The sequence below is a fragment of the Aspergillus heteromorphus genome, assembly GCF_003184545.1.
Source record: "Aspergillus heteromorphus CBS 117.55 chromosome Unknown BO70scaffold_7, whole genome shotgun sequence".
Taxonomy (NCBI): domain Eukaryota; kingdom Fungi; phylum Ascomycota; class Eurotiomycetes; order Eurotiales; family Aspergillaceae; genus Aspergillus; species Aspergillus heteromorphus.
The window spans coordinates 401,535-414,962 of record NW_020290412.1 but is presented as its reverse complement, the minus strand read 5'-3'; the positions used below and the strand labels follow the sequence as shown (position 1 = coordinate 414,962).

Below are 13,428 nucleotides of genomic sequence, written 5' to 3'. Positions count from 1 at the left end.
GCCTAGTCTCCGCGTCCTCATAGCTCGCCAAGAGTGGGGTCAGATTGGGCTTAGTCTCCGCGCCTGGGGAATTACGTTATTGTCATTTTCCCGGTGGGCACCCGGGAGGGGGGGGGGAAAGCACAAGAAAGATAAATATCCTGTTTCCATGCCCTTTTTTCTATGAGAGGGGGATTTGGGTGGTAGCTTGATTTTTTTTCTCTCTTCTTTTACACACACAGACACACATATATACACACACACTCTCTCTCTCTCAAATTATTTTGATAATCTGTTCGTTGGAATTTATACAATAAGTATCCTATCTACACGGGTTTATAATATACAAGCACACGCACACGCACACGCACACGCACACGCACACGCACACGGCGCGGTCATGTCGTTCCCGTACCAGAAAGTGCTCGTCATTGGCGCCACCTCGGGGATTGGGAAAGCGCTCGCCACCAGACTGGTTGAGAAAGGGACGAAGGTTGTGGTTGCGGGGAGACGAAAGGAGAATCTGGATGAGTTTGTGCGGGTACATGGTGGTGAGGGGGAGAAGGTGTCCTCGGCGGTGATTGATGTGATGCAGTTGGATCAGGTATGTGTTGTCCTCTCCCTCTGTTATTTTCCTGTTACCCTTTTTTTTTTTTTTTTTTTTTTTTTTTTTTTGTAGTTGCGAGTGTGGGTGTGTTGTGTTGCACTTATCGGCAACGGGCTAAGCTAACCAGCGGCGATGACGATGATGATGATGATGATGATGATGTAGATCCCCGAATTCGCAACCTCCGTAACAACTAGCCACCCGGACCTGGACTGCGTATTCGTGAACTCGGGCATCCAGCGGCCCTTCGACTTTACGGACCCCTCGTCCGTGGACCTGGATGTCTTTGACCAGGAACTCATAACCAACTACACCTCGGCGGTGCGGCTTACCAAGGCCTTCCTCCCGCACCTGCAGAAACAGCGCACGCAGACGGCGATCGCATTCACGTCGTCACAAATGGGCCTCGTCCCCATGCTCCGGTGTCCCGGGTACGGGGCGTCCAAGGCGGCGCTGCACCATTTCGTGCTTGCGCTGCGCACGCAGTTGGAGGAGGGGGCTGGGGATGTCAAGGTGATTGAGATCTATCCGCCCGCGGTGCAGACGGAGTTGCATGATGCGAAGCATCAGCCGGATTTAAAGGATGGGCATTTGATTGGGATGCCGTTGCAGGAGTTTGTGGATGAGGTGTGGGAGAGGTTGCAGGGCGGGGAGGATCAGATCCCTGTGGGTTCGGCGAAGGACTTCTTCAATGGATTTGAGGTGAAGAGGCAGGAGATGTATAAGAGCATGACGGAGATGCTGTCGGGGTTGTTGGAGCAGTTTTTGCGGTAAATGGGGGAACTGCTGCTGGAACAGGGGTTTGCTAAAGGGCAGTGGGGATGGGGCGTGTCTAGATAAATCGGTTAGAACTGTCTTCATGTACTGAATATTAGCGTGGTGGGGTTGGGTTTACTTACTTGTTCCGGCGTTCTGTAACGAGCCGGGTAAGAACTGATGGGTCTAGTACCTATAGCCATTTGCCGGGGGGTATGGCACGCCATCTATAGCTCTACCCTTACAAGCGGCGAGGATCAGGCCACCGAAATCGGAGATGCCATGCACCATCCCCCGCTCCATCATACTGGAGTACTGATGCAACGAGACCATGGAGTCCAGAGGCTCAGCGCCACCAACACTCCAACCATCAGTATCCCCATCCTCGTCCCACAGCGCCGTCCGCACATCAAACGGCAGAGAATCCACGAACGGGGTGCGGACCGAGTAGTTCCTCTTCTTGAGGGAGTACACGCTGCGTAGAATGAACCCGACGATGATGGTCCGTCTTACGCTCTCAGCAAACAACCAGGCTTTCCGTGGACTCAGACTCCTGGGTAACTGTGTGGGAGCTTGTTGCCACAGCTTTTGGCCGAGGTTGAAGAGCATGGTGCTGATGGCTTCGGAGTAGGAGGGGGCGGACGGGTCCTCTGCGAGGATGAGCATGCATTGGGCCAGGAGCAGGGCCTGGGCGATGGCGAGCATCTCCTCGAAGGAGATGGAGTGGTTGATCTGGCGGAGGAAAGAGGAGGATTTCTGCCTGAGAAGGGGGAGGAGAGTGCTGCTGGTTCTGGTGGGTTGAGCGTGCAGCTTACAGAGAGTGTGAATCTCTCGGATCGGGGAAGGGGGGGTGGAACGGCTCGGCCAGAGGTCCGGGTGGATGAAGTGCGTTTTCAGGTTCTGTGCAAACGCACAGGGGTAGGACTGCATGCCTGTCACCAGGAAGGCGATGATGGTTGGGGGGTAGCCTTTGGCAATTTCTAATGGGAGAGCAGGACGGATGGATGGTGGACGAGTGGATGGGGCCTTGCGAGTCGGCTGGAAAGTCTGACCGGCCTTGGAGACACCCGAGTCGGAGCTAGAGGTGACCATCAAGGGCATGTTGACATACTCGCAGTCAATTCTCCGCGTCAAGCACCGGCTACAGCGTGGCAACCGTTGGTCACAGCGACGTTTGCCACGAGCACAGGCTTGGCATGACCTGCGCAGAGTGGGCGGTTTGGGGGCGTCGACGGCCATTGGGGGTGATAAGAGAGGGGAGTAAGGGATTAATGAGATGCGAGAGATGATTCGAGATGCATCATTATTCGGGGGAGGGTGGAAGGAGAAAGTCGGAAGCCTGGGGGGGTCGAAACCCGGGTCGGTCACGTGCGTGATGTCTTACTGTCCCCTCGGACATAATTACTACATCTAGTTCGTTCAGGGTCTTCATCTCCGAGAATTATGGGTTTCCCGTGGGTTAGACACGCACTTGGCTGCGAATCAATGAAGCTTGTTTGAAATTAGCTCGCTTACAGCTACCTTTATGTTTGACATTCCCCGAGAGCCTGCCTGCAAGCCCTCCTGCAGCTTCCTCCAGGACTCTCTTGCCCGCTTGCCCGCCTCCTCCGGCCGAAACTCTTCGCTACGCATGCGACGGTCGAACACCTCCATCGAGACCCACCCTGGAAATCGTTTGTCGAGCACCCAGGCCCGGACAATGTCCAGCACAGGCAGATATCCTCCAAGTTCTGTCTCAAAGGGAAAGGGTCTTGCATGCTTTGACCAGGTGAACTGCGGTGCCTCTCCCTCTTGATACCAAGGATGCGTACTCGAGAAGGGGGGGTCGAACCGTTCTCCATCCGATAGCTGCACATAGAAGATCTTTTCCACGGGGCACCGTTCGACAAACCGGCGCAGCGAGTCCTTCAAGTCCCGGTCGCCGGTGGGATACTTGCCGGTTCGCTCGAACGGACTTCCCCACAACTTTGTGGCTTCGTGGAAGTTATCGAGGCAGAGACCAAAATTGGTCCGGTCAACAGAAGTGACGAGGTGCAAGGCCATCTCCCAGGTTGAGCAGTATGTTCCCCAGGAGAGCGGCTCATAGGCAACGGAAATGACTGGTTCTTCGGCCCTGGCTAGATCCGCCAGTTGCTGCAACTCGAACACGATCACTTTCTCGTCGGTGCTGGCGTCAAGACCGTACTGGGACGGGATCTGTAGGTATGTTGCAGTCAGCGTGCGGGCGACATCGATCCAGTGTTTGGCCACGGAGAGTCGATCGTTCAGGGGCGAGCGGCTCCCCTCAAAATTCTCGAAGGCAGCCAAGGCAAGAACTTCCATTTGCAGGTCGGCGCAGAGCTTCTTAATGTGCCCGGTTGCTTCCAGCATCGACACGCCCAGGAGCGTCGAGTATCTCTCCAGGTCGGCGTAAACCACTTCGATGGCAGAAAAGCCGTGTCGGGAGGCGACACGAATCTTGTGGTCCAGGGCATGGGAGGGGTGCTGCCCCAGGGATAGGGAGCCGATGGCTTGTTTGTTGGATAACATCGTGAGAACTGAGGGGGGAATACTTCTGTGTCGCAAAGATGGTCGATTCTAAGGTCCCTTTATACCCCACTTCCCCGGGATCTGGTTTCCGGTCGGAATCAGGAGCGCCCCAACCCCATCTCGTTATGCACTATAAAACATTATACTGGGGGCAACAGCTGGCGGACGGCAAGGAGTGACATGGCTTAATTGGAGATATTCGATTTAGTCCCGTTGACGGATGGGAGTAAGTATGTTGGAGGCCCGGATTCTTTTGGGGATGATGTGGCCCGTGAATATCAGGCAGGTGCTCGCCAGTTTGCTAGCCTAACTTGATACAAATATAATTGTTCTTTCTCCCTCTTGCTCCATTGAGATGTCTCCAGCACTGGTCCTTCGAGGCCAGAAAGCCCCTCGGAGATGGAGGAGGTGGTTGCCGCTGGTATGAGCCAACATCAGGCACGAGTAACATAAGAGGAGATCATCACCTGCCTACCTTCCCAATGAGAATATGGGACTCCAGAGCATACTTACTCGCATCCGTCAACAAAACTCAATCGAATCTCTCCAACAGCCATCCTACACCTCGCTGTCCTAGCCACCACTCACAATGTAAGCCTCATTGTGTGAAACTGAGCGAAAGCGCTGATTGCAGAATACTGATATTGATATCGTGCCCCCCCCCCCCCCCCCCCCCTCTTCCCCTTCCGCACATGCGGCAAGCGGCAGTAAGGGAAGATCGGCCAGTAGTACGCGCCAGCCATGCGGCTTGCCACATTCGCGGCACGGGGGAGTGCTACCACTATTCGTAGTGTCTGATGCCATGTGTGAGCAAGGGGGAAGCTTACAGGCAGGACAATTCCCAGTGGGGAATGCAGTTGCAGCAAATGGTGAGTTTGGGGTTGCTAGATTCCATTTTGACTGGTGTGGAGGGGGTCAAAAAAGCAGTAACCACAGGAGGTCGGAAATCCTCGGAAAACCCCGAGCTAGGAGGAATCGACAATAAGGCGGGAGGAGAGGAGCGACAATGATAAGATCCTGGCAGGAGATGAGTCCCATTTCCGGTCCAGGGGTGTGCTACCGTAGACAATGCAACGTGTGAGGAGACCTCCGGAAGTGCAGACGCAGGAGATTTGCGGGGGACTTCGATGGGCATCAGTACATGTCCAATGCTAGTCTCTTGGTTCGGGCACGACACTCACTCCCGCTTCAGGGGCCCGGTGGCAGCCTGAATAACTCGTGGCACCAAGTACAATGATGGAACTCTTTTCAATAGCAACGCTCCGTATGTCTGTTTGGGCTAATTATGGCGAGTCCCATTGGTAGCGGGCTCAGAAGGGAGATTCCTTTTCGCTCCAGCGGATATTCACATCGTGAACCTGTGCGAGATGAGACGGGTCAGCGAGAGCTGCAGCAGGGGATTGAACAGGGAGGAGAGTGTCAGACAAGCTCACTGGATTGGAAAGTGCTTGATGGGTGGTATGGACACCGTCGTGGTATAGATTTGGCCGAGTGCAGAGTTTGGGGTGGGGAGATGCAGATGCAGAGTTGTGTCGAGTGGAGTAGTAGCAGGTATGTTCGCCTGGGGAAGGTTTCACGCCGGCCCTGGAAATCAGGCACGCAACCCCGGCACCCGGGCCTCTACTACTGTCTGGAATTGTTCTCAACTGCCGCTGCAATTGTTTGTAGTGGGGCACTCGCCCCTTGTGTTATTCTATATACAAACTAGGGATGGTATTATAGGAAGATGGAGCTACATAGAGCCCACGTTGGCTGGTTGAAGTATTCCAATTAGTTTACCAACAACACATAAGGGGGGGGGAGCTGAGATTTGGCCAATAGCTGTCACCTGAACAATGCGCAGGCTGCTTGAACACAGCCCGTAAATCCACGGCAGTCACCGAGATAGAAAAGAACGAGACCGAAATCCTCTACATCACGCTACGCTCGCAAGAGAAGACGGCAACTATTACGCCACCACATTAAATCACATTATATTGGCATGAGATCAATCGGACTGACGTGGAAGGAATCAAGACCCAACGGAAGAAACAGTTCCTTTCAACGCTCATTTCTCTACATTGAGCACCTGCTTTCTCACTCTGATATCTCTCCCCTAGACGAACTCTAAAATTCAAGTCGGCGAATATCAGCGCTCTGATAAATTATCCGACGAATCCAGACCGATGACTCATTTACGCCGTCTGCAGCATCATTTGCTCAGAAGTAGAGCGTCATGTGCCGAAGACTCCCTTCCATGGCTTATTCTTCATCAGGACTGTATATATATAGCCGGGCGCCCCACACATCTCCCCGGGGGTTCGAGCGGCTGCCACAACACTAACAGAAATGAGTTGCATATCGTGACCCGAGGCCAATATAATATCGATACGGCCGGAATTTGTCAAAGCGGGGTATCTGCAGATATGTCTGACATCCGTGCTTACAGCCTTACTACCTACCGATGTCTCACTCAACCCTGCCTCTGTACATTCCCGCGCAGTGCTTAGCTGAACCGGTGCAAGGGTGATGCTCTCACCGCCTACCGTAAATGTACTAATCCAGCGCGTGCGCAGATAAGACGCCAGAATCCAAGAACGCCACCGGAGAGGGCAGGCAGCGTTTTCACTCGCCAGAACGGAGTACTCCGTACACTGTAGAGCATTGAATAATAATACTGGTCAATACATGGTTCAAAGTCCAAAATCAATACATGCCTGGCGCCGCTGCCGAGAAGCCAGCCCATTGACAGACTGTCAGTTTTGAGTGCCGGAAATCCGGGACCGCTCCGATAACCGGAAGGATGAAGGATCAGGCCCGGCTGGGCCTCGGGGTGGCAAGGTCGAGGTCACGGGGCCGTTCCCAGCCCAGGGCTGGTTCCTGAACCAATTGAGCGAGTCGCCTCAGGCGAAAACTCTGTCCCGTGTTCCTGGATGCGCCCGATCAGGTCATCCCGACAATGCGGTTGTGCTTGTCGCTGGTGGCTGCCTGCCACCTCAGCACCAGCAGTCAGCCCACACTCTGGAGCTTGACATGTCCATGCGTACGGTGCGCGCTGCGGAGTGCGTGGTGCTGTGGAATGCGGAGGTACCGTGGGAAAACCCTGGAAGCGCCTCTTGGCCCGACAATCATCCAGACTTCTCGAACACCGCTTTTCCGGCGACCAGCCATTAAGGTTAGCTTTCTCCAGTAGGGTCGGTTAGCGCAGTGAGTGGCAGTGGCAGTGGCGAGCACGACTTTAGGCAGAGAGCAAGCTAAGAGAGCTGGCTGCACGATGGAGATCCTTATCCGTATCGACGCTCGCGACCGGAGCACGCAAACGGCCCTGCTGTCTATCAATTCCCCACCCTGGGAAGTCCTGTAGCAAGGGAACAAAAGAACCACAGACCTCAGGAGATCATCCTTGCCAGCTCAGCAAGAACCGTGACATGGCATGGCTTTGATCTGGCCGGCGCTGAAATGTCGGTGACATGTCTGTATTTTTAGGTCGCCTGATCGTCGCGAAGAGTTTTCCCCATCCGTGGCGTTGAAGGTACGCGATGGCCGGCCCCTGAATGGATCGTTTCCGCCCCCATCGAGCCCGCTGTGGGCCCCCCGTCGTTTTCGGTATTTATTCTGGCGTTTCTTGGGTCCGTGGGCTGTCTCCCAACTCCATCGGCCACGCATTCTCCGCATTTTCCTCCTTCTCCTCATCCCGAGTTCAATTTGGAACTCACCATTATCGCAATGGCGTTCGACTGCTACTGCGCGTTGTGCGGTGTTGGGTTCTGTGGCATGCATATCGAGGCACCGTCTGAGACCGCGACCGAGCGGCGCAGACGCTGGATCGAGAAGCGATGCCGCGCGCTGCAGGCCGGGAGGGACATCGGCCAGGTGTCAGAGGGAGAGGAGACTGAGGACCCCGTCCGCAGCTATGATCCCCGGATTGTCGGCTGGGACAACATCTCCTGGCTGTATAAGGCTCATTGCCTGGGGTGGAACGAAAGCGCTCCTGCTGGCACGAGCAAGTAGGTGCTCCAGATCCTGCGGTCGGACGGGTCCGATTAACAATCTTCCAGAGCGTTCATTTCCGACGAAGGATATTACGCCGATTCAGTAAGCTCTCCCCAAGACACGGGTCGTACGATCGGAGCTAACCGTTGACAGGGAGAGTTAGTTGTCAAGGCCAGATCTGGTAAATCTCCACGAGACGATGCATCCGGGTGGATACTGACCTGTTCAGATCGTGATCGACCCCGATCTCAACGTGTTTTTTCATGGTATGACAGTCCCGATTCTCAGACCTATTGGAGGTGGTGCTGACCGTTCAAGCTATGGCCATGGCTCCGAGGAGGCACCCGGACCGGTCCTGCCGTTCCACTGGTGCTGTTTTGAGATTCTGACCCGCACCCTGACGGGCGCGAGTGACACCGAGAATGTCAATATGGATGTGTTGTACAATGTCATGACGCCCCTGTGCAACATGTCGAGCTCCGCACTGCAGTTGAGCTACGGAAATGACGTCGAGCGAGCCCAGGGTCGCTACTGGGAATGCATCCCGGGCGCAGAGGTAAGCAAATCATCCATTCCTGATAGCAAAGACTGTATTAACCCATGAACAGTATTGCGCCACACACCCGACTAACACTCCGGGTATCGACGAGTACATCCAGACCGCCCTGGAAACGAATTCCGGCCTGAAGACCTCGTCTGCCGAGCTGAATCTGAGAGGACGCGATCCCACCAGCCCGTTCGGCCGATTGCCCCTCGAAATTGTGTATCAGATCTGCATGTTCCTCCCCGGCGATGCGGTCAAAGCCCTGGGGCAGGCGTCCTTGAGCATCCACCTCGTGACCCAGGATAACTTGTTCTGGAAGAAGTTCATGCAGCGTGACATGCCGTGGCTCTGGGAGCTCCAGGGAGCGAAGAGTCGCAAGATTCCGCAGGACGTCAACTTCAAGCGGCTTTATATGTGGTTGAATCGGATCACGGCTCCGCGGTACGGCATGGACGATGTGAAGCTGATCGGCGTTGCGAATCGGAGGCGCATCTGGGGGGTTTGCGAGGAGCTCGCCGATCGTTATCACGAAAGCTTGCCTCAGCCCACCGTTAGTGGCTGATCAGGTCGCCGTTTAGAAAACCTATCTATCGACAGACGTCACGAAGTAAGCAGGCTTGGACACGGCGATCAACCCAGGGAGAAACATGGCAGCGACTGCCGCTGCTGATGCCGCGTCCGAAGACGTGTGGGTTTTCGAAAATTTGGAAATCAGAAGCTTCAAGGAATGAACGACGGAAAGCTCGCTCGCTGATGGGTGGTCGAGTGAAATCTACGTCTACATATACAAGGACCCAATCTGTGGATCACATGATCGGGGACCTGGCCGTGATGGCCTCAGGCCTTAACACGCCTCAGGCCGCCATGGGGCAATATAGCAGCAGTACACATCTCACAGCCTTAGACTATACACGCTATAACAATAATGAAATAATGATACGGACTTTAGGAACTACAATTATTGATTTAGCCCGATTCACTACTTCTTCCTGCTTTACTTGTCATCCTTCCCATCCACCTTTTATGCCTTATCCTATATTCCACGATGCTGGGAGTGAGCTCGTCATGTACAAACCTGGAAGACACCAAGGCAATAATCCGTAAATGTGTTACATTCCTGACTATCTACTAGTAGTTGACCAAAGGAAGGTCGTGCAGCCCCTGCCTTGTTCAGGTCAGTAGTAGTAAGTAGCTGGAATTGCTAAAGTGTGGAAAGAACTGCATTCATGCCTGCCTTCCCAAGCGAATCTCAAGCAGATGATGCCACTCTTATTTAAGGACTACCACTGCCGCTACTGCTGCTGCTACAGTGACTATGTCATACAGATACATGCACTCACCCACTTACCAAGACATCAAAAAATATAAAGCAACGATCACTCCGCCTGCTCCCACCGCCTCATCGGCCCGCTCGACGCGCTACCTCCAGCGCTCCCGCCAGCAGTAAGTTCTCATGCGTTTGCACAGAGGGTGGCTTTAACAGCTGCAGATGCGCGCTCCTTCCTTTCCACATCCACCGACCGTGGGAGTTGTACCACCGTCGGCCTCCCCCTCCACGTATTCTACCTTACTCCCCTGTCTCTCCCGAGCGTTTTCTGCTGATCATCCTATCTCATTATGATGGCGAGGAGGTGGGTATACAGCATTCGCCTTTGATGAGCTTTCAGCATAAGGCTGCAGCTCCTACGGAGCTCTTTGTTCGGGATGGCAGACCTATCCAGCATTGTTCGACTACTCTGTAGCTGGGGGTTTGTGTGATGCCACACTGGAGGGTGTATCGGGTATAGCACTCCTGCTTATTTTGATGTCTGGAGATGTTCCTGTTCGAGGGTTTTAATACTTGGGTTCGCCCAGAATGTGGGGGGTTGGACGGAGTCGCGGCGTGTGATGGGCTGCGATGCCTGGGAAGTCAGTTCGGGGGCATGAGATGGGGTGGGTAGGGATAATGGGGATAGGGAATGAGTGGCACCCTAGTCAAAGCTGTGGTTCCTAAAGAGAAACGACACGGTGATTCTGCCTCTGAGGTATTCGGGCTGATTCAGCCTATGTCACAAGATGAGTGTTTGGGAAACGGTGGGCGTTTTGTGGTGGTCCAGACAGCGTCTGCTATGGTTTGATAGGATCAGACACAATGCCTCCATTGAATCGATGGGAATTTCCTTTATATCCACATCAGAACTAGCTTTATCCTGTCGCATCCAAGCCCCCCGAGAGAGGTCAGATATCGTTCAAGACTATAACTGTCCGCGTCTGCAACTAGTAATCACATGGGACGTACCTTCCACACCGGGGAAACGGATGGGTGGGAGGCTTTGGGGTGCTCGGATGCAATAACTCAGACGAAGAGCAGTATACTCTGCTTCAGACCAGCTGCTGCCAGCTCCAAGGTGATTTTGAATGGTGTGTACATACCACCCGGCGCGGGGTGGCGGTACCGAGTGCAAGTTATCTCCTTATTTTTTTTGAACACTTTTGAGACATATTTTGAGAGGGTGTTCATGCCGGGTTCGATTCACCGCAGCACCCAGCGGCTGGCCTTTTTGTTTCCTTTTTCTTTCCTCGCTTTTCTTTTCCCTTCTCTTTTGCCTTCTCTTTTGCCTTCTCTTTTGCCTTCTCTTTTGCCTTCTTTTTTGCCTTCTTTTTTGCCTTCTTTTTTGCCTTCTTTCCCCCTTCTTTGCTTTCTGTATCAAACTACTACTACTCATAACTAGTGTCTATTGTCTCTTGTCTTCAAGATTTCTATATTTTTTGATTCTATTGAATATTCTCCTTCCTCATATGCTCTAGTAAATGGTATTTGGGAGGGGGACTCCTGCCCCAGTGAATATCAAGTCCTCCACCAAAAATTGCATCGACAAGAATGCAATTCGTTAACCAGGATGAGTGTAATGTTCCCCTCATTCTTGCCAAAAGGAATCGCACAAGTGGAAAGTCGAGGTGAGGAGGAGGAGACCGGTCGAATTGAACGGCATCGATAGTACGGCTCCAGATCGACCCAATCTGCGACAGTACATACAGAGTTAACGGGCTTGTTTTGTCGCAAGTCAGATTCACATATGGCCTGCCCGAACAAAGGGAATCCACAACAAAAGAAGAAAGAGCCAGAGAAAAAACCTGGAATCTCTGGTTGAATTCCCTGTTGGCACCCAGCTTCCCGGTTAATTCTTCCATGACCCGTGGAACTGGACAGCTTAAGCGCGGGAGAGTTTGGATGACACGCACCAGCTTCTCTCTGTGTAGGACCGTGCTATATAGTAAGTAGCCCCCCCACACGATCCATACACAAGCGATCAGCACATCAAACTAACACTCCACACACCATGCAGCCAACTCCAACCAGCCAGGACAGCAACAATCATATCAAATCGCACCTTCCCCTCCCTTCGGGTGTAACCCTCTATTACGAAATCCGGGGCACTGGTCCACCGCTGCTCCTGATCCCAGGCGCCCATGCCACTGGCCTCATCTACGAGTCGCTAGCGGAGGCTCTCTCCCCGCGGTTTCGAGTGACACTCTACGACCTGCGCGGGTTCGTGCGCAGCGACCCGAACCCCAACTCCAACCCAAGCCAAAACCCCAGATCCAACCCCCAAACCATCGAAACCCACACCGGCGACGCCCTGGCCCTGATCCGACACCTCTCACCCACCACCCCCATCACCGTCTTCAGCAGCAGTAGCACCGCCCCAATCGCCCTATCCCTCCTGCACAAGTGCCCTCAGCACATCCACAAAGTCATCCTCCATGAGCCCCTCCTCTTCTCCCTCCTGCCCCCGGCCATCTTCACCGCCATCAACCGCCTCTTCACGTCCTGCATCCGCAACCCCAAACACCCGAGCATCCACGCCATCAACCGTACCATCCTACCGCTGGTGCAGCGCCCACATGGCTGGGCGCGGTTCACGCGCACACGCGAGCACGCCCGCTTCAGAGAGCTGAGGCTCCCGTCAGACTTTAATCTGCGATGGGATGTGAATGAGTTTTTGGAAGTGGTGGAGTGGGGGGTGGACGTGGAGGGGTTGATGAAGGTGGGCGGTAGGGAGAAGTTAGTGCTGCTACGGGGGAAGATATTGGCGCCGGTGTTAGGGAGTTGGCCAGTGGAGAGGTTGGGGGGGCTGTTAGGGGTTGAGGTTATCGGGGTGCCTGGGGATCATTTGGGGTTTGTGACGTGCGCAAAGGAGGTGGCGAGCGTTCTTGAGGGGTTGTTATTGGGGGAGGGGGAGAAAAGGGCGGGGGAGAGGGAGAGAACAAGGTGGAGGGACAAGGGCAAAAAGAGAATGGGAAGAAAAGGGAGGCGAGTTTGTAGATGTGGTTTTGTGTATAGAACGATAGCGACACCAGACTGAATTGGGATGTTGGTTTGGCACAGCTTATCGGGATATGGGGAAGACGGGGTCCGGAGTCCGGAGTACTCCGGATCGGATATGAGGATAGTAGATGGATGGGGGATTGTTGTTCCGTGTTGGACCGAGGCATTGCCTTTGCAGAAGACACTATCTATCTACTTAGTCCTTTGCTACTATGCTACTAGTAAGTAGCGAAGAGGTGCAGCAAACCGTCACCAGGCACGGTTGCATCGGTGACTGGAGCAGCAACGATCGCCACACCGGATTCGTCAGGCCCACCGCGAAGGAGCTTATCGCTGCAGCATGTCTCGGAGGTTGGGCCAATCCAGGCTGACTTCCAGCCCGGGCGGGTCGTTCCGTGAAGCTTCCATTCTTCGGAATGACGAAGAAACTTATCGTGGCGGAAGACAGGGGCACTCTATCTGAGGGGAGATTATCTGGAGTATCAGCAGACTATCTAGATAGCAAACTAACGAGCTGGGCAATCCTGGGCAATCATGGACAATCAGTGTAATCAGAGGCCGGTGATACACGCATGGACTTGCCCGATGGGGCGCGTGTTATCGGAGCTGCGGTGGAGTCGAGCGCGGTGGAGTCCGAATCCGGAGCGGGCTGAGCTGAGCTGAGCTGAGCTGGGCTGCTGCAGTGCTGCAGGCTTGCAGCTTACTTATATTCCGTCTCCCCCGCTCGTCTCT

General features: G+C 54.1%; 6 protein-coding genes across 6 annotated transcripts; 3 read left to right on the top strand and 3 right to left on the bottom strand.

Annotated features, from left to right (window-relative positions):
• The first annotated feature begins 193 nt into the window (after positions 1-193).
• BO70DRAFT_333187 (SDR family NAD(P)-dependent oxidoreductase) lies at positions 194-1,412 on the top strand. Its single transcript, XM_025540963.1, has 2 exons — positions 194-583; positions 752-1,412. Exons 1-2 carry the CDS (start codon positions 380-382, stop codon positions 1,358-1,360), a joined length of 813 nt encoding a protein of 270 aa, XP_025400995.1. The 5' UTR covers positions 194-379; the 3' UTR covers positions 1,361-1,412.
• Positions 1,413-1,528: 116 nt separating this feature from the next.
• BO70DRAFT_422416 (Zn(II)2Cys6 transcription factor domain-containing protein) lies at positions 1,529-2,598 on the bottom strand (the record flags this gene model as incomplete). Its single annotated transcript, XM_025547562.1, has 1 exon — positions 1,529-2,598. The coding sequence occupies exon 1, from the start codon at positions 2,579-2,581 to the stop codon at positions 1,529-1,531; it is 1,053 nt and encodes a 350-aa protein (XP_025400994.1). The 5' UTR covers positions 2,582-2,598.
• A 203-nt stretch (positions 2,599-2,801) lies between these two features.
• Positions 2,802-3,871, bottom strand: BO70DRAFT_369819 (sugar phosphate isomerase/epimerase family protein; the record flags this gene model as incomplete). The annotated part of the gene is made up of 2 exons (XM_025544705.1): positions 2,802-2,817; positions 2,877-3,871. The coding sequence occupies 2 exons, from the start codon at positions 3,869-3,871 to the stop codon at positions 2,802-2,804; spliced, it is 1,011 nt and encodes a 336-aa protein (XP_025400993.1).
• Positions 3,872-4,565: 694 nt separating this feature from the next.
• Positions 4,566-5,181, bottom strand: BO70DRAFT_210266 (uncharacterized protein). Its single transcript, XM_025538653.1, has one exon. The coding sequence runs from the start codon at positions 5,004-5,006 to the stop codon at positions 4,695-4,697; it is 312 nt and encodes a 103-aa protein (XP_025400992.1). The 5' UTR covers positions 5,007-5,181; the 3' UTR covers positions 4,566-4,694.
• Positions 5,182-7,576: 2,395 nt separating this feature from the next.
• On the top strand, positions 7,577-8,949 carry BO70DRAFT_288594 (F-box domain protein; the record flags this gene model as incomplete). The annotated part of the gene is made up of 6 exons (XM_025539285.1): positions 7,577-7,857; positions 7,909-7,945; positions 7,997-8,024; positions 8,073-8,109; positions 8,162-8,399; positions 8,452-8,949. The coding sequence occupies 6 exons, from the start codon at positions 7,577-7,579 to the stop codon at positions 8,947-8,949; spliced, it is 1,119 nt and encodes a 372-aa protein (XP_025400991.1).
• A 2,758-nt stretch (positions 8,950-11,707) lies between these two features.
• Positions 11,708-13,349, top strand: BO70DRAFT_427766 (alpha/beta fold hydrolase; the record flags this gene model as incomplete). Its single annotated transcript, XM_025547909.1, has 2 exons — positions 11,708-12,422; positions 13,252-13,349. 2 exons carry the CDS (start codon positions 11,708-11,710, stop codon positions 13,347-13,349), a joined length of 813 nt encoding a protein of 270 aa, XP_025400990.1.
• Positions 13,350-13,428: the final 79 nt, after the last annotated feature.

Excerpts from the sequence above, each read along its gene's own strand:
- BO70DRAFT_210266 (XM_025538653.1), bottom strand. The coding sequence starts at position 5,006 with ATGCCCATCGAAGTCCCCCGCAAATCTCCTGCGTCTGCACTTCCGGAG.
- BO70DRAFT_333187 (XM_025540963.1), top strand. The coding sequence starts at position 380 with ATGTCGTTCCCGTACCAGAAAGTGCTCGTCATTGGCGCCACCTCGGGG. Across the intron at positions 584-751 it reads ATGTGATGCAGTTGGATCAG|ATCCCCGAATTCGCAACCTC; the intron begins GTATGTGTTGTC and ends ATGATGATGTAG.